Genomic DNA, 23,086 nt, shown 5'->3' on the forward strand with positions numbered 1-23,086 from the left:
TCGCTTTACAATTTCTGAAGGACAATTCATGGACTTCTACAACTTGCTTGGAGATCGCTTTATAGCTGCAGGGGACTATAATGCCAAACACACGCACTGGGGATCACGCCTTGTGACTCCCAAAGGAAGGCAATTATACAATGCAATTATAAAACCAAACAACAAATTTGACTATGTTTCCCCTGGCAGCCCCACATACTGGCCAACAGACCCCAGGAAAGTTCCAGACCTAATAGACTTTGCGGTGACAAAAACATTCCCCGCAATATAATAAGCACCAAAGCGCTTTCGGACCTGTCGTCAGACCATTCGCCAGTGATAATAACTCTTCTTCAAAGCACAAAAACCACAGATCACCCCCTCAGGCTGACGTCGCACAGAACCAACTGGTTAAAATATAAAAAGTATGTAAGCTCACACATCAAATTAACCCCTCACTTCAACATCGAAGCGGACATCGACTGCTCTACCGATGCTCTTGAAGAAGTATTCGTGGAGGCAGCCACTATCTCAACACCACAAGGCAGGGACGTGCAAACCAATCACTTCAAAACTAATCTGCAAATTGAACGGTTAGTCCTAGAAAAGAGGCGCCTGCGACGTGCCTGGCAAACCAACAGATCGCCGTCATCAAAACAACGTCTTAAGGAAGCCACTCGCACACTAAATCGAGCTCTAAAGCAAGAAACAGAAAATGCACAGCTGCAGTACATTAAAAAACTTTCGCCAACCAGTACAAAACATCCTCTGTGGAGGGCTCACCCAAATCTGAGCTCTCCAATCGAAACAGTCACTCCGATAAGAAACTCATCTGGCATCTGGGTCCGCAGCGACGAAGATAGAGCCGAAACTTTTGCTTTACATCTCAGAAACGTCTTCCAGCCAAACCCTGCCACTGGTTCATTTTTCCTACCACAAATCGAATCTGAATCTATTTCCCTACCACCATTGTTTCAGCCAAAGGAGATCGCGAAAGTCATTGGGGAACTGAAACCGAAAAAGGCCCCTGGCGGTGACCAAATAACCCCAAAAATGTTAATTGAACTTCCAAACTCTGCCATTGAGTTTATTTGTAAGCTCTTCAATGGGATTATAACACTCGGGTACTATCCGAAAAAATGGAAAAAATCTATCATCATTATGATACCGAAGCCCGGAAAAGACCACACAATTCCGTCATCCTACAGACCAATTAGTTTAATATCGTGTCTGTCTAAGCTGTTCGAAAAATGCCTTCCAACTCGCATAACACCATATCTAGGAGCACACAATGTTATCACTGCTCATCAATTTGGAGTTCGTCAAAACCATGGAACAATCGAACAAGTTAACAGAATAACATCAGAAATACGCACAGCCTTTGAGCATCGGGAATACTGCAGCGCAATATTCCTCGATGTATCTCAAGCCTTCGATCGAGTATGGCTAGATGGCCTCATGCACAAAATCAAAACACACTTGCCTGATTACACTCACAAGCTTCTTGAGTCGTATCTATACAACAGGACCTTCGCAGTAAGGTGCAATACAACAACATCCAACGACTAAATTATCAAAGCCGGAGTCCCGCAAGGAAGCGCGCTAGTTCTCCTATACACAGCGGATATTCCCACGAACGAGCAGCTAACAACATCTACGTTCGCTGACGACACCGCAATTTTAAGTTGCTCGAGGTGCCCAGACCGAGCCACAAAACAGCTAGCAAACCACCTCCTCGTAGTAGAGAGGTGGCTATCTGATTGGCGGATTAAAATAAATGAACAAAAATGTAAACACATAACGTTTACTCTCAACAGGCAAACATGCCCTCCACTATTATTGAATAATACGCAGATTCCCCAAGTCAACGATGTAACGTATCTCGGCGTTCACCTTGACAGACCTGGAGAAGACACATCGAACGCAAGAAAGTACATCTAAAACTAAAGGCCAGCAGCTTCCACTGGATTCTTAACGCTCGTTCGCCCCTGCGTCTGGACTACAAGGTTTTGCTCTACAACTCCACTCTCAAGCCCATCTGGACATACGGCTCCCAGCTACAGCGCGTTCAATCGAACATCCTGCGAACTATCACTGGGGCACCATGGTATACTCGCAACCAAAACATACAAAAAAAAAACTTTGTAACTCGTTCCGAATTTATCGTACTTCCTTGAATGCTTTACAATAACAAATTTTTCGTTTAAACCTAAAAAAACGTAGCTCTTCTTAAATTAAAATTACAGTTCCTCGGCGTGCATTATTTCTTTTAACACGATCGACTTGTCATTTCCTTATAATTTGCTTAGCATGGCGTTGCCACTTGAGGCTTTACGAAAATTGTATGGTCTTTATGGTTTTACATATCTGTGATTTCGTTGATTTTGGTTTCACATTAATTCTCAAATTCGGTTTCTCAAAGCGCGTTAGTTATGACTGGGGTTTCCACCCGGAATTTTAGAAATACCTGCAGTGAAATTTCGTTGGAGGTTAAACACGCACCAATTTCTAGACAAATGCACTTGCACTTACTTTAAATCTTTTTTCGCTGGCTAGCTTTTATAGCTGGCAGCCACACCGATTGCAAAGCACTACTTAGAATGCTGGATGCCACTCGAAAATACTGGATGCCACTCAAAAAATATGTATTTCAGGCCTTTAGCCTTTTAATTGAAATTTTGACTTGCTGGCACGTCCGTTTCTCTCGCAGGTTAAAATAAGAAGAACTTAACCGGAATCCGCTGGATACCAGTGTAAGATAATTCTATGTTAATATCTTAAACAACAACCAATATTTAAAATTAGATTATAAGATAAACATATAAACAAGATAGATTAAGTACTTATTGTAAAACTATGTACAGTATATAAAATACTAAATTTATGTATGCGATCTGGCAACGCAGAACGTAAAAATGTGTGGCAATCTTGAAACGCGAATGAGATAAAAAACACTTTTTCGTCGGAACTGTGCCAAGAACACACGCATGTGAAGAGCCAGGAAATAAATTGATTTAAAACAACAAAGAACAACAAATAAACTGTCTAAATTACTATTACAATAATCAGAAGTGGCTTAGAACTTAAAAAAGCAAAGTGCCTACTAAATAAAATAAAAAACATATATCTGATAATAAATAACTTTGATTTTAAACAAAATGGATGAAAGTGATTATGAAAAGTATACAATTGACGGCCTAAAGCGTATTTTAAAGACATATAATCAACCTTTAACTGGTAATAAACCAGAATTAATTCAACGTTTACGAAAAGTTCGAGAGGCTGATGTAACTGTAAAATCATTAGCGCCACCAAGCCATAAGGACAACGAGAACATAGAGGAACAAAAAGAAGATGAAATGAAAGACAATGAAGAAGAAAGAAAAGTTCGAGAAGTTGACGCAACTGTAATATCATTAGCGCCACCAAGCTGTAAGGATGACGAGAACAAAGAGAAAGGAAAGGAGTGCGAGACGAAAGAAAATGAATTACAAGGAAATCACTACAACGAAATGAAAGACAACGATAAGCCAGACAACGAAATGCAACAAGGTTATGAAATGCAAGACAAAGATGGATATATGAACAACGAAAGAAACGAGATCAACGAAGCAGCGAAAATAAATGTTAACGAGAAGAAAACTGAGAATAAAGATGTACGAAATGGAAACGAAGGAAATAATCAAGAGAAATTTAAACAACTAATAGCCGAGACGACATACGAAAGTGAGAACAAAGAATATGTACAAGAAGTACTTACGATGACTACATCTGCAACTAAGCCGAAAGTAAATAAAGGAATTTCATATGAACAAAATCTGACCAAAATTAAGCAGGACTACGAAGACATGAAATGGGATTTAATGATGCGAGAAGTGGGACTTTTAAAAAGGGAACTACGAATTTCAACGAAGGAAAACGAAATATTAAATATGACCAAAAAGGAAAAACCAGCCGATACACTAATCAACAAAAATATCCCGTTTACTCATCTTAAGGATTTAGTGTCAGAATTTGACCCTATGGATGGTGATACCGACATTCACCTATTTAAAAAGCAAATTATATCTGTGCAAAATATTTATCAACTTGATGATCACAGTGTACGTGCATTAATTTCCAATCGTTTAAAAGGAAAAGCTTCCAAATGGCTACAGAGCTGCTCAGAGTCGATGACAATGCCAGTAAATGAATTGCTTTATGAAATGGAAAACATTTTTGATAATCGTGAGTCTCAACTTGTAATGAAACGTAAGTTTGAAAAGAAAATTTGGCAAAGTGATGAATCATTTCAAGAATATTTCTACGAAAAACTTATATTATCAAATAAATTAAATATAAGTCAAGAAGAACTACTGGAGCACTTGATTGACGGAATACCGGATTATGCGCTACGCAACCAGGCAAAAATGCAACGATTTTTAAATACAGCTGAGTTATTGGATGCTTTTAAGAAAATTCAATTGAAGCAGATTTTTGTCAACAACAACAACAAAGTTACGCTCCAGGCAGATACCAATAAATCTGCAATTGTAATTAAGTGCTATAATTGCAATTCAAAGGGACACATGGCCAATGAATGTCGCAAAAGCAAGAGGGAACCTGGATCCTGTTTCGTCTGCGCTGAGATGGGGCACACTTCAATCAACTGTCCGAAACGCAAGAATATCAACCCACTGGAGAGCACAAACAATTCAAATTCATTTGTAAGAAAAATAGAGTATTTATTTACTAAACAAATTAACAATCTTATTCTCTCGTTAGAAACCCTAATCGACACGGGAAGTCCCATTTCTCTTATACGTGAAGAACATGTACCAACCGAATTCATCGAGTGTTATAGTTTTCTTAAAAACTACTATGGGATAAATAAAAGTAAACTGATTATCATTGGAATAGTTAAATGTAAAATCATATTTGAAAACCAAGAATTTAATAAAGATTTTTTTGTTGTACCTAATGAAACAATGGAATATCCTGCAATATTGGGAACCGACTTTTTAGAAAAGGAAAGATTTGTGTTAATAAAAGAAAGTAAATTAAGATTAGAAAGCAAAGTAAGTAAAGACGAAAGTAAAAAATATATGGAAGAATTAATTAGACTACTATACGACAAGGAAGAAAAATTACCCAACAAAAAAAATGTAAGTGAGTACAACGAGTTGTACTCGAACGAAAATGAAGAAAATTTGTCCCAAATAGAACGTGAATGTCGAAACCTAATGGGAATTGATTTAGATAAAGAGGAAAATACATTAATTATTAACAATACTAATATACATTTAAAATATCATTTTAAGTTACAACAAATCTTTAAGCAATATTATTTAAATACTGAAATCCCTAAGAAGCCGGAAACTAAATGCTATTTAAAATTGATTCTTAATAACGAAAAGCCTTTCCATTATAAGCCCCGCCGATTATCGTACGCAGAAAAAGAAAAAGTCCAAGAAATATTAGATGAGTTAATAAAGAACGAAATAATTAGGCCAAGTCAGTCAGAGTTTGCTTCTCCAATTGTATTGGTTAGAAAAAAGACAGGTAATATTAGACTATGTGTTGACTACAGAACATTAAATAAAAACACTCCCAAAGATAATTATCCTTTACCGTTGATCGAGGATCTGATAGATACTCTTACAAACAAAGAAATATTTACACTGCTAGATTTAAAAAGTGCTTTTCATCAAATCGAAGTTCACGAGGATTCTGTAAAGTATACGTCGTTCGTAACGCCCATGGGTCAATTCGAATATATTAAAATGCCATTCGGTCTGAGAAACGCGCCAGCCACATTTCAAAGATTCGTAAATAGGGTGTTTGATGATATGATTAGAGCTGGAAAGGTTGCCATTTACTTAGATGATATAATGATAGCATCAAAGTCAGTTGAGGAACATTTAATTACGTTGACGGAAGTTTTTCAAAGATTAACAAGGAATAAATTGGAACTTAGGATTGACAAGTGTAGGTTTATGGAAGAACAGTGTGAATATCTTGGCTATATTGTATCAAAGAAAGGAATACAGCCAGATAACAAAAATATAGAAGCAATAAAAAACTTCCCGATTCCAAAAAATGCAAAAGAAGTTCACAGCTTTTTAGGACTCTGTTCCTATTTTAGAAAGTTTATAAAAGAATTCTCCATTAAAGCAAAACCACTTTATAATATCATTAAAAAGGATGCAAAGTTCGAGTTTGGTGAAGATAAAATTCAGTGTTTCGAAAACCTGAAGAACATGTTAATAAATGCTCCAATCCTTTCTATATACGATCCAAAACATGAAACAGAACTACATTGCGACGCCAGTTCAATTGGGTTTGGAGCAATATTAATGCAAAGAAAAGAGGACAATAAAATGCATCCAATATTTTTCTTCTCAAAACAAACGACAGATTACGAATCAAGATATCATAGCTTTGAGCTCGAAACGCTTGCTATAATATATGCTTTAAGAAGGTTCAAAATATACTTACAGGGAAAGAAATTCAAAATAATTACAGATTGTAATTCATTGTCTTTAACATTAAATAAAAGAGAAATAAACCCAAGAATTGCTAGATGGGCGCTCGAATTAGAAAACTTCGACTACGATATTGAACACCGTGATGGTACCAAAATGCAGCATGTCGATGCATTGAGTAGAATTTCGAATATATTGGTATTAGAAGAAAACACGTTAGAACAAAACCTTTCAATTTGCCAAAACAAAGACAGTGCTATCCATGAAATACGCCAAAGATTAGAGAAAGAAGAAAGTAATGCGTTTGAAATGAGAAATGGTCTTGTTTATCGAAAATTTAAAGGTAATATTTTATTTTATGTACCAGCAAACATGGAAAGAAATATTTTAGCGCTATATCATGACAACATGGGGCACAGAGGTTATGAAAAAGTATACAATGCTATAATAAGATCTTATTGGTTTCCTAAATTATCTGATAAAATTAAACAACACATACATAACTGTTTAAAATGTATAACATTTTCATCTAAATGTGGGAAACGCGAAGGTTTATTACACAGTACACCAAAGGGTGACAAACCATTTGACATAGTACATATAGATCATTTCGGCCCCGTAAAAATTAAAAACGGACAAAACAAACATGTTTTACTAGCGGTTGATGGATTTTCAAAATTTGTAAAACTTTATGGAACTAAATCAACTGATTCTAAAAGTGCAACAAAATGTTTATCAAATTTCTTTACTTTTTATAGTCGTCCTAAGGTTATAGTTTCAGATCGGGGAACCGCATTCACTTCAAAAGACTTTGAAGAATTTCTGAAAACCCATAATATAAAGCATATAAAAGTAGCCACCGGTTCACCCCAAGCAAATGGGCAAGTGGAACGCATAAATAGGTGTCTCGGACCAATGTTAGCCAAATTAACGAGTGCAGGAACAGAGAAAACTTTAAACAATGTACTACCAGAAATAGAGTTTGCTTTAAACAACACGTCACATAAAAGTACTGGAACAACAGCAAGCGAGTTACTATTTGGTGTAAGTCAAAGAGGAGTAGTAATCGACTTCTTAAAAGAAGAGTTGGACGAATGGAATCAAGAAAGAAATCTTATTGAAATAAGAAACAATGCAAGCAATAAAATAATAAATAGTCAAAAATACAATGAACAAATTAAAAATAAGGGTAGAATTATTAAAAAATTTAAAAAAGGTGACTACGTTGTTTTGAAAAATTTTGTTAGTGTACCAGGGGCATGCAAGAAAGTAATACCGAAATATAAAGGTCCGTACAAAGTGGATGAGGCTTTAGAAAACGATAGATATGCAGTATCAGATGTCGAAGGATTTCAATTATCACAAATACCTTATAAAGGAATATGAGAAGCGGCGAATATGAAGTTATGGATAGAAAGTGAAACGAAAGATTTAGAAGAAGAAAGCGAAACGACAGATTTAGACGATGAAATTGAAAAGCAAGACTTAGACGATGAAATTGAAAAGCAAGACTTAGACGATGAAATTGAAAAGCAAGACTTAGACGATGAAATTGAAAAGCAAGACTTAGACGATGAAATTGAAAAACAAGACTTAGACGATGATATTGAAAAGAAAGGAAAGGAAGTTGAAATGCAAAACCAAATTAAAGTAAAAGGACACAATGAAACGAGGTCAGAGGTTGAAAACAATAATAAATATTGCAGAAATGTTGAAAATAACAGGACACAAAAGAATTATCCAAGATACAATTTAAGAAAACGGAAAATTTAGATAGAGATATAATCGAGTCGATTAAATGTCAGGATGGCCGAACTGTAAGATAATTCTATGTTAATATCTTAAACAACAACCAATATTTAAAATTAGATTATAAGATAAACATATAAACAAGATAGATTAAGTACTTATTGTAAAACTATGTACAGTATATAAAATACTAAATTTATGTATGCGATCTGGCAACGCAGAACGTAAAAATGTGTGGCAATCTTGAAACGCGAATGAGATAAAAAACACTTTTTCGTCGGAACTGTGCCAAGAACACACGCATGTGAAGAGCCAGGAAATAAATTGATTTAAAACAACAAAGAACAACAAATAAACTGTCTAAATTACTATTACACCAGCGAGGCTTTTGGCGGAAATATATATCATATGACGACCGACAGGTGTCAAAACTAGAACTTTCCAAGACCACCCTGGCTCAGCTGTACAAAAATATCGAACTATCGAATAGCCGAAACAGGTGGCCACACTAGGTCAAGCTTTGGTTTAAGCGGGCCCTATATAGTAGGCTTTCAGGCTGAACCTAGGTTCGCCAGTCGCTACAGGCACCGTTACAAAATATCGCGGGTCCCTTTGTGTTGGGTCCCCGGCTGCCTTTATAAATGATTAATTATAAATAACGAACTAACATGTAAACTTTCTTATCACTCACTTTTATTTAATTTTAAGCACAAGAATTTTATCTTAGAACTTCCAGCTGCATCTGCCTGGCTGGACAATATAGCTGCGACTATACTAACATCTGCTGATCATTATCGTTCCTCCCCCGCCATATTACATGGCCTCTCCCAAAATTGGGTCATTGGACACATAAGTGCCATTTAAGGTAATCTCAGAGCGAACCGGGATTAATCGCCCGCCAGATTCATCCCGCTGCTGCAGCTATCGCCCTATCGACCTAAAATATCGATAGCAACATCAACCAAAGATTTCGAGAGGTGCTATCCGGAGTTTCAGCAGAGCGACAAAATAACTGGTAGCTTTGGAGATACGATGGGACTCAACACGGCACTGATACCATCCTGAAGTTCTATCGGCGCCTAACGCGGGGCCCACGCATGACGGGAAGTATAGCAGATGTGATCGCGATGCTCGTTTACTTTCTTTGTCCTTCTTTCAGATCACAACTGGATGTCCTTGACGTGATACAATCCCAGACTGCGAGCAAACTTGGCGTTAAAAGATTTGCTGAAATCACTCAGCACGAAGATGCGGCTGAAGACTTCTTGGCGTGGCTTGGCGAGCGACGTACGGGCTCGCTTATCAAAGCGTTGCCGGCTCATCTCGTATGCTCCCTCCAGTTGCTTTTGCACCATGGCGTGGATTATCCGAAGCTTGTCCTTGGTCTGCATTCCGGCCATTTCATGGTCGTCTGGCTAGCTCGTAACTGGAACCGTTGAGGAACATGTGATGGCCGAATACGGTGAAGAACGGCGCTTCTCCTGTGGCTGAGTGGACAGTGTTTCGGATGGCCACCTCAATCTGCGGCAGATGTGCATCCCATTCCCGGTGATCTTCGTCCAAGAAGCTGAGGATTGCGGCCAAGACATTCCTGTTTACCCTCTCAGCGGCATTGCTCTGTGGTGAATATACTGGAGTCTTCATGTGTTGTATACTGAAGCCCTCAACCATATCCTCAAGCGCCTTCGATACAAGCTGTTTGCCGTTGTGTATTGTCTCAGGCACCCCGAGCTTGTGAAATACCCCGTTAACAAGGAAATTCATCACTACGTTCGACGCCGTCGCCTCCTTCATCGCCTTTAAGAAGGTGTACTTGGAGAAGTGGTCCACCACGATGAATATCCAGGCGTGTCTACTCTTGGACCTCGGATACTTGCCCAGAAAATCGATGTAGAGTTTCTGGAATGGCCTCTCCGTCTCTACCCTTCTTCCGATTCCGACCTGCATTCTGAAGTTTGGCGCTTTGGACTCCTTGCACACCTCGCAACCCCGGACGTATTCACGCACCTGGATAGTCATCCCTGGCCAATAGAACTGTCGTCGCAGGGTCTCCAAGGCCTTCGTCATCCCACCATGGCCAGCCTTGGGGTCCGAATGAGCACGCTCTATCAAGCTGTGCGTCAGGCCTTGCGGGATCCACAGCTTCCATTCGGATCCTTCCATTTCATAATCCATTTCGGATTACCCATGCGCTTGAAGATTAGTCCGCCGTCCACCTTGAGGTCAATTAAGTGCTCCCTGTTGGACTCCACGTCTTGCACTAACTCCGTATAATCCTCCGCAGCAAATTCTGTCGTCTCGAATCCCAGTAACTCCGTTGGATCTATCCGGACTTCCTCGATGATGCGGGACAGAGTGTCGGCGATTACGTTCTCGCTGCCTTTGCGATGTTCAATGCTGAAATCGTAGCCCTGCAGCTGGAGAGACCACCTTGCTAGTCGTCCGGACAGATCCTTCATCGTCATCAACCACTTTAGGCTGGCGTGATCAGTAATGCATGTGAACGGCATCCCTTCCACATACGGTCTAAACTTCCGAATGGCTAGGAGGCCCGCCAGACACTCCTTTTCCGTGACCAAGTAATTAACATGGTGTTTGTTCATCTTGGCCGAGAAGAACGCGATAGGCTGATCGTCTCCGTCCTGGTTCCGCTAAAACAATACCGCGCCTACGCCAACGTGGGATGCGTCGCACTGGATGTAGAAGTGTTTCTTGAAATCCGCATGAACCAGGACCGGCGCGCTCGTCAAGGCCAGCTTCAGGTCATTCACTGCCTGTGAGGCGCTGGGACTTAAGGAAAACTTTGTGCTTCCAGCCTTCTTCAAGGACTCGGAGAGTGGTGCGGCTAGCGTAGCGACCTCGACTTCTTTAACCCTATGTATTTCAAGTGCGTCTGAAAATCTGTAGCGAGGATTAGCAGGTTATCGAAGACGTTGGAGGCTCCGCTGGTATCACCCGATCCATGAGCCAACCAAGCGTTGTGCCGCATTGCACAGCCCGAATGTCATCATTCGAAACTGGTACAACAGCCTGCCTGGAACCGTGAACGCCGTGTACTCCTTGCTTCTCTCATCCAGTTCAATCTGCTACGCTGGAGATGTAATGCGTCTGATCTATCCTGGAGAGGATTCCTTCAGTACTGGGCAGAGGGTATGCATCCTTAATGGTCAATGCGTTCAACTTTCGGGCATCCAGACAGAACCTGTCTTTCCGTGGCTTCGATACTACTGTTGTGCGATTGCGGGCTTTTGCTCTCTTCGATGACACCCAGCTCCAGCATCTTATCGATTTCATCTTCGACCAGCTTTCGCTTCGCCGAAGACATCGGATACGGACGATCCTTGAACACCCGAGCTCCTTCCATTAGCTCAATGGAATGCCTCTCCATGCTAGTGACTCCGAGGCCATTCAATTCAAAGGTAAGGAACTCCTTTTTGACCTTGTCTAATGCCAACTTTTCCTCCGCAGAACAGCTCTAGGATTCGGGTTCCTCCCTTACCTCTCGACAGCCTTTGCCCAGCACACTTACACTGGCGCCCGTGTCCAACAAGCCTGTGAGCTGCTTGCCCAAGGTCTCAACGTCGGCGAAGGGCCTCTATGCGTTTTACGGCTGCCACCACCTCTCGTCGTCTGGATCTCCTTATCCTGGAGCGCTCCCTTGTTTTCTGGACTCTCCGTGAGACTATACGCATGCCGCTCAGCTGATGTTCCGCAAAGATCCCGTTCCGTGCCTCCATATAACGACGAAGCCTTTCATCCTCCGGTAGGTATCTTAACAAATACTTATGTCTATTAGATTGATATAGATATAGAGTTGGCGTACAACCGCGGCTCGTCTCGGAAATCCGCCGTCCTTCGGTCCTCGATGCGCCACGGCGATCACTCCTGCTTGTCGACTGGTACTCCGGTTCCTGGCTCAGGCTACTGTCGATCCCCGGAGAGTCATTCACCGGCGATCGATGTCGCTGCCTGGGCAGCAATTCCGGCGGCCTTCGGTAGCATCCTTCTGTCTCCTGCCGCTGATGAATTTCAGCTGGGCCACTTGCACAGCCTTCTGGACGAAGTGGGCACCATCGATGCTTGGTAACTCGCGCCCTCCTGGAGCGGCTGCGGTTTGATCTCGGTTGGCCCAAGGACGTCGTTCAGCAACTTTATCATGTCCATGAAGCCGTTCTTGATCTCCTCCCTCAACGCCCGGCTAACTCCCAACTCCTGCGATGCGCGATAGGCTTGGGCCGCTTGTGCCAGAGCTGCGTTCAACGCCGACTCCGCCGGTGTATCCCGTTCCAGGTTCAGCTTTTGATGACTCTTCGGCTCCGTACCCAGAAGTTGCTCCTGCGCCTGATCGCCTTGAAATCAAGGACCCTGGGCGACCGATGGTGTAACAGATCCGCCGGTTTATCCCTAATCCGATCCACCGTTCTGGGTAAACCCCCAGCCAGCGATATCCGCGGCAACTCAGCAGCACCCTCTACGTCCGTGGACCAGATATCGTCCTTTTCGTCGCCAGGAGGACCCATCGACCTTTGCTGGTGGCCGTCCCTGACGTCCTAACCCTCTGAATTTTTAAATAAATTCTTAATAACTACTAATACGATAATAAATAATATGATAAATAACCAAATAAATAAATAAATACGATGATAACTAATATCAAAAATAAATAACAATAAAACAAATCCTCCTAACTTTCAAACACCTCTAAAATTCTCCTATTTTTTTTCTTCTCCTCACAGCTCTGGACCTGGGGAAATGGAACTGACCCTCGCCGGTGGGCTTCCGACCTAACTCGTCCTGCGCTTTTTTCAAAACCCCTATTCTCCCGTCACCGCCTAGCCGTTCGACAAAGTGAACTAGCTATCACTCGTGGTGATAGCCGCCAGTTAAGGACAGCGGCTGGTTTGACTCCTGTTGCCTTTTCTTTCCCGTCCTCTTTTTATTATTTTCAGTCGAGGTAACCGTGCAGCGCAGGTTTGCCAAGGGTCACGGTTACGCAATTAATTATATAACTGACATAAAATTAGAAATCCAGGACGGGGAGAAAAACCCAGGAACCCAACATCCTAACAAAAAACATTTTAAATTAATAAACAACAAAATTCAACAAACAAACAACAAAATACAAACAACAAACAAAACAACAATAACTTTTTTTCTATTTAATGAATCTGGCTAACTTTTTTTTATTTTGCAGATTGACTTTTACATTTAACAAAAATGGATAACTGGGACACTGAAACAAGAATTTGGATTGTCCGCCACTATCACGCACTGGAGTCCGTAGTTTCGGTTCAAAGAGAGTATAGGCGCACGTTTGGCGGCAATCCTTCGAGCAGATGGACGGAGGAAACAATCGCTGCTGTAGCTGCTGCCATACAAAACAATCCACGTGTTTCGACAATAAGCTTATCTGCTCAAATGGGTGTAAGCAGACAGTCATTACAGTCAATTATGCACAAAGATTTGGATTTATTCTCATATAAAATTCAAATGGCCAACAAACTGAACGCTGCAAACTTGCCGATTCGCTTGGAATTTTGCCAGAAGATACTTCAAACGGTGGAAGAGGATGGAAACATGTTGTACTGTCTTTTCATGTCTGACGAGGCCCACTTCGATTTAAACGGCAACATAAACAAACAAAATTGTCGAATATGGAGTACTTCCAACCCACAGATACTCCATGAGACGGAATTGCATCCACTTCGTGTCACAGTGTGGTGTGCAGTTTAATCACGCTGCATTGTCGGGCCCTACTTCTTCGAAGAAAACGGTCACACCGTTACGGTTACTGGAGACCGTTACTTGAGCATGTTGAGAGAGTTTTTCTATCCAGAATTACGCCGAATGAGAATTTCATTCAACTCTGTGTGGTTTCAGCAAGATGGTGCAGCTCTCACATAGCCCAACCTGTTATGACAGAATTGCGACAAAAATTTCCCAATAAGCTGATATCCAGAAACTCCAGATTCCGTTGGCTACCCAGGTCGCCTGACCTTATTGCACCTGACTTTTTCTTGTGGGGTTATTGCAAACAGGAAGTCTACAAAGCAAAACCAACAAATTTGAATGAACTAAGGAAATCCATTCGAGAAACAATTGCGGCTATTCCTGTCTCAACTCTCCAAGCAGTTATGAACAACTTTTTGGTAAGATGCCGCACACGCATCAACGAGGGGGGGGGGGGGGGGCATTTAAATTCCATTATTTTTAAAACTATATAAGCTATATTTAATAAAATTAAGTGAGCTTTAACATGAATAAAAGAAAAATGAATTCCATACACTGAAAAAAAAATTATTTGAGGTTCTTAATGAAGCAAAATTCAATAGCCACCCTGTATGTTGCAAGCCACAGTTCAGGATGACGGGGGCGTCAGGGTCATAAATGGGCGAGACGTCATCGCCTTGACAATTTTTTTTGTTTAAATTGGTCGCCAATATGTTAAGAACTGCTTATTTTTCGGTGGCAGTGCCGCTAGCTCAGTCTTAACCCAGGGCAGAGTACCCCTAATGCCACAGCTCGCAACATAAGTATCGACAACTCCGCTGGTTCACAATACTAAACTATCGGTCATCACTAAGAAAAAAAACGTAAGCAAAGGAAAACGCCCACAAATATTGACGGAAAAATGAATTAAATTTGGTGGCTATCGATGACCTAGCCAAGCGCTCCCACCCAACCATTGATGCCCTCAAGATGCTGCAGAGCACCACCCATTCTCGGTCGGCAGGCGCCCCCTTCTCGCGACTACGACGGTTCCATCTTCCCAACTGGGAAATCTTATTCCCACATTGTGGGCTTTACAAATGTTTAAAGAATATGGTAAGTACAATCATTTATATTCATGCTCCTTTTAACCGATCTATCCTTCCTCAGCCTTTAAGACCGAAACTTAACCACCGCCTTCAATATTTACGCGGTCAAAGCAGAGGATTTGTTTTGTTGGAAAAAGGTTACAGGTGCCGCGAAAAGTAGTGCTCTACCGGTCACTTATTTGTAGAGCTCGCATGGAAACACGGCCCTCAAAAGGAAAACACGCGATGCGTGCGTGTCGGGTCACCTAATCCTGAGGAACTCCTGGGGAAAAGAAGGGACAGGCCAAAAGGTACGTAACTGCATTGTAAACTAGACCATTTAACTAATGCTCGCGACCTTTCTAGGCAACCGACAAGGACAAATAAGGCTCTTTGGTATAAATCTGGATAAATTCACAATTAAACAGGGAAGTAGATATCAATATCAATAATCAAGGTTCACATGTATTTGTCGGGTTACGGATATGATTTTCCATATTTTTGCGCAGATTGTATACGGCGAATATCCTTGAGCACACCACAACCGATTTGAGAATGCGCGCCAGCCTTCTTGCATACCGGAAAATGCTCTCCCGAAAATGCTGCAACGAGCATACCTGTATCTCTGTCTCTCGCAGTGGCTCAAGGATACACGCACAACAATCGTAGTGCGCATCTCTCTCAAACCTCTAACCTCACACAACTTTCTTTCTCATGTTCGCATCGAACTATACTGACCATCTGGCGAATAGACGGAACAAAGCGTATTAACAAACAACCGTTAGAGTGCAGAAACGAGAATTGCCACTTGGTACATGCATTTGATTTAATGCTTTTACACTGACTACCATAATTTAAGATCCAACGCGGCCATTCTGACAATTACACGTCCTCGTGTACTGTAATCTTAATATTTTAAATATGACTTATAAATCCGTGATTATAGCTTGTGTTTTCTTTTACTCATCAATTTCGAACATCATTTATTTATTCGATATATTATCTTACACTTAACATTTTTCTCTTATTTCATAATCTTTCATTATTTTACATTCTACACAACGTTATAAACCAATTTCAATTCTTATTCTCAATGTATAATCAAATTCATTTTAGCATTTAATTCATTCCATTTACTTCTCAGCATTTCAAAATTCGACTCTAGTTATCGTCACTATGATTTCCTTTTGATTAAGAGCTTAGTCCCGTCAAGAACGCCACACGAAATGTTCCAACTTTTGTCTTTCACTTGTGCTTGCTCAATGACGCAGATAGCTTAAATCTCAAAACCATACCTTTGACTCATACATTTCAATCAAATATTGTCATATATCAACCATACATAAACTTTGCATCCGCCAGGTTATTTCCATTCGAATTCTCAAACACATCCGCCATTCACAAACATGTTCTTATCTAAGTCTATTGCAACTTCATTTCAACCATTCCATACTCTATATGAACATTTTGTTTTCACAGTACATATCCTCTCACACGGATATATTATAACCATTTCAACAAGTCTCGGGCGGGCACTCCAATTCACTCGGAACATAACCATCTGGCATCTTTCTCAAATCTTCATGACAATATTTATAAGTTCTCTTATTATGCAATGACTTCAAGATATATCTATCTCCTTCTAGAACTTCACTAACCAAAAATGGTTCTTTGAACTTTACATCCAATTTAGTTTGATTCCGTTCTTCATTTTTCAGTAAAACAAAATCTCCAATTTTATGCTGCTTTATTTTTATCGAATCTTACTTTGTCGTGACTAGCTTGATTGTTCATATTTTCAATTGCCCTATCTCTAGTGTAGTATGCACATACATTGAATACCCACTGTACCGAACGTACTTAAAGGGTAAGCACTGTAACACTTTGTTGCAGTGTTTACATATTTTAAAGTCCCGATCATAAACCCTAAGTGGCCGAAATATGAACCGATCGCTATGGCTTAGCCCGCACACAGAAAGTGCAACGAACGGACAGCATATGCATACCCCTCGCGCCTCCACTCGAGAGCGCATAGCAATATATATAAGTACATTCCTTTATACATAAGTATATAGGTACATAGCCGTCTCTCTGCCGCCGCCTGCGAGCAGCGCAGCTACGAGACTTAGCCTTAATTAGACTTAAAGAATATTGTAAAAATCAGAGACTCTTCGATCGTTGGAGCGGCATCATTGCTGCTCCAAATAAACCCAAAAATAAAACTAAATAAAAATACAAATACAAACTACTAACAATCATATTTCATGGCGACCGTGACTAGAGTCACAAGGAGCAGCGGATCAGGAAGATAATACATGGAGGATATACTACTATACATGGAGGATATACTAAAAAATAACCCGTCTGAGTGAGTAGAGTGTGCGTGATGGTACGTGGAGGTCAGAAGAATAAAATTAACAAAAGAATAGCCCGCCTAAAATGACTGCTATTTGCTCAACCAACACCGCCCGCATGGAGGACAGCGCAAAAACTTTACAACGAGCTTGAATTTTTAAAGGAAACCCTCCAAAATAGAGTACCACAAGTCACAACTCACTCAGATAATCAAATACAAGTTATAAATAAAAAACAAATATCGAAACCAAATATTCCCAAGCCACTGCCGAAACAACCACAAGTCTGCCCGACCGACTGCCCCGGACCTCTCAACTCTGCGGCATGCAATTCCGCATGCATGAAGCCGAAGACCAGTGCGAAGACCAGCGCCTGTACCGCCTGAGCCAATAGGCCCAGGACAGCTGCAGCAGTTATTAAGCGTGGGAGGCACGAACGCCACCTGCGCCTTCGAAGGAACGTCAGCGTAGCCAAACTGGCGACGACCAGCTGACGTAGAAGGAAGAAAAAGAATCCAACTAAGCTGAAAACAAATTTTTTTTTACCCATGCACTGCGTTGCATAATTTTTTGATTGCACTAAGATGCATATTTTTTTTATATAATATAATATTTTGTAAAATTGAGCGGAACTTTTTCTGCCCGATTAGACGTGTAGCCCGTAAAGCTATGCAAAAATCTAGGTAGGAAGTTTGTTAATTTAAATGCGCAAAAAACTAGGTAGGAAGTTTGTTAATTTAAATGCGCAGTAATGCGATAAGTAAATTTTCAATAGAAGATCATAATAATTTTAATAAAACACTTTATACACATAAAATACAAGTATATGCAAAACCCACCAAAATGACTTTGGACATAAAAACAGTGGATTCCACTGCCAATGTCATCAATAAGGTAGAATCTAGCAACATCAATCTATATTGGGTACATATACTCTTGATAATCATTGTTGTTATCATGTGCACCACTTTCTTTTACAAAATTTACATGCTGCTAATAAATGTCTGAGAAAAAGGTATATGAGCCAGGGAAATGACCTGGATAAAATATAAGCAGCAAAACAAATAAATAAAAAAAAAAAAACAGCACAAACAACAGTGATTACACATAAATGTTAACACCTCAAATCTAAGAAAATGAAAAAAAAAAAAAATATAAAAATATTTCAATATATTCTTCTTACAAAGTATGGCTAAACTAAAGGCATGGAATGGAACAAATTGTACGAGGAATTAGCAAACATTAAAACTAATTTTGACAGATCACACAAGTCACTAACCCAGAATAGACCTATCCAAAAGAACACGGTTAGGAAGCATGCTGAAATATTAGTAGAGTGCTTTAATGAAGCGCGAATGCTAATACATGATCACAGGGAAAGATTAACTCAAAATCATTGGTCACAGGTATCGAAACTTTTGATACGACTACGATCTAATTTAATATTTGTTAAACAAAAGTTCAGTTTAGAATTATCGGTACCAACCGTTCTAAACACTCCAATAGAAGTTGACACTGCACCTGACCCGGAATCAACAGAAACGAACGAATCGGAGTCAAAAGAGCTTCCCGAAGTAAACCTCAAAATAGAAGATGAAGATTTAAATAATCTTACTATTCCGGCGGTATACACTGATCTGGACAATTCAACAGATTCAGATACTTCAAGTGTAATAGAAAACAAAATAAGTAACTCTATCACAATGGCACAATCAAATATTGACTTTATTAATACAGCATCCAAGCTTATACCAGTTTTTGATGGTAAGGCTGAAAATTTAACAAGTTTCATTGATGCTTTACAAATAATAGAATCAATAAAAGGCGAGCACGAAGAATTAGCTGTTTCCATAATTAAAACAAAGCTAAAAGGTGTCGCCAGAAATCTAATCGGTAATGAAACAACAATTACTGAAGTGATTTCCAGACTAAGAGGCAACGTCAAAGGCGAAACTGTTGAAGTATTATCAGCGAAGCTGATGAACCTACAGCAGCGCAATAAAACTGCTAACCAATACACACAAGAAATTGAGCAGATGACGAAAGCCTTAGAAGGTGCATATATAACAGATGGTTTATCTTTAGAGCTAGCCAGAAGTTATTCCACGCAGCATGCAGTCAAAGCAATGACTAAAAATTGCACTGGCACCTTTAGTACTATGAACGATGCCGTTTCCAAATTTGTCAATAGTTGCACTGAAGCAACTGGACAGTCAAACACCGTCCTATATTTCAAGAACTATCCACAGCGCGGCTCAAATCGCGGCCGTGGAAACTATAGAGGTAAATTTCGTGGTAATCACAATAACTACAACAACAATAACTACAACAACAATAACTATAACAACAATTACCAAAATAACAATGGAGGACGAGGCCAATATAGAGGAAACTATAGAGGTGGTAGTAACTCGAACCGAGGCCACAATGGCAATAACCAAAGCAATGTCAGAATTACCCAAAATACTAACCAAAACACATCGGAAAACTCCCAAAGCCCTTTAAATACTCAACAATAAAAGAAGTCAGAGTTCACACTATTAATCTCAGCCAAAATATATTCGTTTCATTTTTCAATGTAGCTACTGGAAAAGAACTTATCTTTTTAATAGACACAGGTGCAGACATTTCCATTTTAAAAGAAACTTCGGATAACTTCCAAAACATCCAAGATGATTACATCATAGACATAAAAGGCATAAGTAACGAAATAACCAAATCCCAAGGTTTAGTTTCTATAGAGATACAGACAACTAAATACATAATTCCACACGATTTTCATATCGTAAATTCACATTTCCCTATTCCATGCGATGGAATATTAGGCATCGACTTTATTAAAAATACAACTGTCAATTAGACTTCAAGCCATCTGAAGATTGGCTTATAATTAGACCCAATAATTTAAAATTTCCAATTAATGTACCAATAGCTCATAGTGCTGGCAATAATTCAATACTTCTGCCAGCAAGATCCCAAGTTATTCGGAAAATTGAACTTAATTCAAAAGAAGACAGTGTATTAATTCCAAATCAGGAAATTCAGTATGGTATTTACGTTGCAAATACCATAGCAACATCCAATAATGCCTTCATAATGCTAATAAACACAACAAATACCGACCAAGTAGTCAGTACAGATAACCTAACATATGAACCACTTTCGAACTACGATGTAGTCAACACAAATCCAGACAATAGAAAAAAATCCGTACTATCACAACTTTCAAAAAACTTCCCTACGCAGTTCAAGTCACAGCTTTCTAGCTTATGCACCCAGTATAGCGATATATTCGGATTGGAAACCGAATCAATAACCACAAATAATTTTTATAAACAAAGACTGAGATTAAAAGATTATGAACCAGTCTATATAAAGAACTATCGAAGCCCACATAGTCAGGTGAACGAAATACAAAAGCAAGTAGGAAAATTAATCTCGGACGAGATTGTCGAACCGTCAGTATCCGAATATAATAGCCCATTGTTACTTGTTCCTAAGAAATCATCCCCCGGGTCAAATGTAAAGAAATGGCGATTAGTAATTGACTACCGCCAAATTAATAAAAAATTACTTTCTGATAAATTCCCATTACCTAGAATTGATGATATTTTAGATCAACTAGGTCGAGCTAAATACTTTTCATGTCTTGACTTAATGTCAGGATTCCATCAAATTGAACTAGAAAAAGGTTCAAGAGATATAACGTCTTTTTCAACGAGCAACGGCTCATATCGCTTCACGCGATTACCCTTCGGATTAAAAATAGCTCCTAATTCGTTTCAGAGAACCTTCTCAAGCATTCCTTTATATGGATGACTTAATTGTAATTGGTTGTTCCGAAAAACATATGCTTAAGAACTTAACAGATGTTTTTGAGATATGTAGGAAATACAACCTAAAGTTACATCCAGAAAAATGTTAATTTTTTATGCATGAAGTGACTTTTCTAGGTCATAAATGCACTGATAAAGGAATACTTCCAGATGACAAGAAATACGATGTCATTATGAACTACCCAGTTCCGCACGACGCGGACAGTGCTAGACGTTTCGTAGCATTCTGTAACTATTATAGACGTTTTATAAAAAATTTCGCCGACTATTCACGGCACATAACAAGATTATGTAAAAAGAATGTTCCTTTTAAATGGACGGATGAGTGTGAAAATGCATTTCAATATTTAAAAACAAAACTTATGGAACCTACATTGCTACAATATCCAGATTTCACTAAAGAATTCTGTATAATAACAGATGCAAGTAAGCAAGCATGTGGAGCGGTTTTAACTCAAAACCACAATGGTCTCCAACTTCCCATTGCATACGCATCAAGAGCATTTACAAAAGGTGAAAGTAACAAATGTACTACTGAGCAGGAATTAGCTGCAATTCATTGGGCGATATTACATTTTAGACCATATATATATGGAAAACATTTCTTAATAAAAACAGACCATAGACCTTTAACATACCTTTTCTCAATGATCAATCCCAGTTCTAAACTGACACGTATGAGGCTCGAACTAGAAGAATACGACTTTACAGTCAAATATTTAAAGGGAAAAGATAATTATGTAGCCAATGCGTTATCAAGGATAACCATCAAAGATCTACAAAATATAACTGGAAATATATTGAAAGTCACTACTAGATATCAAAATAGACAAAAATTCCGCGCGGAAAATCAAGAACAAGAATTGCCTATGCAATCCTTAAATAAAGCTTCTAAGCCCAACGTATACGACGTCATAAACAATGATGAAGTACGTAAAGTAGTGACCTTGCAGATAAAAAATACGTTATGTTTATTTAAACAAGGCAAAAAAATTACTGCAAGATATGATGTCAGCGATTTATATACTAATGGAGTTATTGACTTAGATCAATTTTTCCAAAGGCTTGAAATGCAAGCCGGTATACATAAAATCAGCCAACTCAAAGTGGCACCGTGGGAAAATATCTTCGAACATACTTCAATAGATAATTTCAAATTAATGGGCAAAAAAATCTTGAAAACATTAAGAGTAGCGCTACTCAACCCGGTGACCCAAATAACAAATTTAAAAGAAAAAGAAGCAATTTTGTCTACATTTCATGACGATCCAATTCAAGGAGGTCATACTGGCATATCAAAAACTTTAGCCAAAGTAAAAAGACACTATTACTGGAAAAATATGTCTAAAGATATAACTGAGTACGTAAGAAAATGTCAAAAATGCCAGAAAGCCAAAATAACTAAACACACAAAGACCCCTTTAACAATTACTGACACACCAATAAATGCTTTCGACAGAGTGATAGTGGACACTATTGGTCCACTACCAAAATCAGAAAATGGCAATGAGTATGCAGTCACTTTAATATGTGATTTAACTAAGTATTTAGTTGCCATACCTGTTCCGAATAAAAATGCTAATACTGTCGCTAATATTTGAATCTTTTATCCTGAAGTACGGTCCAATGAAGACGTTCATTACGGACATGGGAACAGAATATAAGAATTCAATTATAGACGATTTGTGCAAATATTTAAATATTGAAAATATTACATCCACAGCACACCACCACCAGACAGTTGGAACAATAGAAAGAAGTCATAGAACTTTCAATGAGTACATTCGATCTTACATATCGGTTGATAAAACTGATTGGGACGTATGGCTTCAATATTTTGTCTTTTGTTTCAACACGACCCCCTCTATGGCACATACTTATTGTCCATATGAGCTAGTATTCAGTAA

General features: G+C 39.3%; 1 protein-coding gene across 1 annotated transcript in view; it reads left to right on the forward strand.

Annotated features, from left to right (window-relative positions):
• Nucleotides 1–12,746, forward strand: part of LOC119562329 (mucin-1-like) — a 47,336-nt gene extending 34,590 nt beyond the window's left edge. The window contains exons 10-11 of the mRNA XM_037875487.1: nt 11,989–12,255; nt 12,483–12,746. Of these exons, the coding sequence (XP_037731415.1) occupies nt 11,989–12,255; nt 12,483–12,746 (531 nt within the window). The remainder of the gene's footprint in view (nt 1–11,988; nt 12,256–12,482) is intronic.
• The last annotated feature ends 10,340 nt before the right edge of the window (nt 12,747–23,086 follow it).

Source organism: Drosophila subpulchrella, unplaced genomic scaffold, assembly GCF_014743375.2.
Source record: "Drosophila subpulchrella strain 33 F10 #4 breed RU33 unplaced genomic scaffold, RU_Dsub_v1.1 Primary Assembly Seq420, whole genome shotgun sequence".
Classification (NCBI taxonomy): Eukaryota; Metazoa; Arthropoda; class Insecta; order Diptera; family Drosophilidae; genus Drosophila; species Drosophila subpulchrella.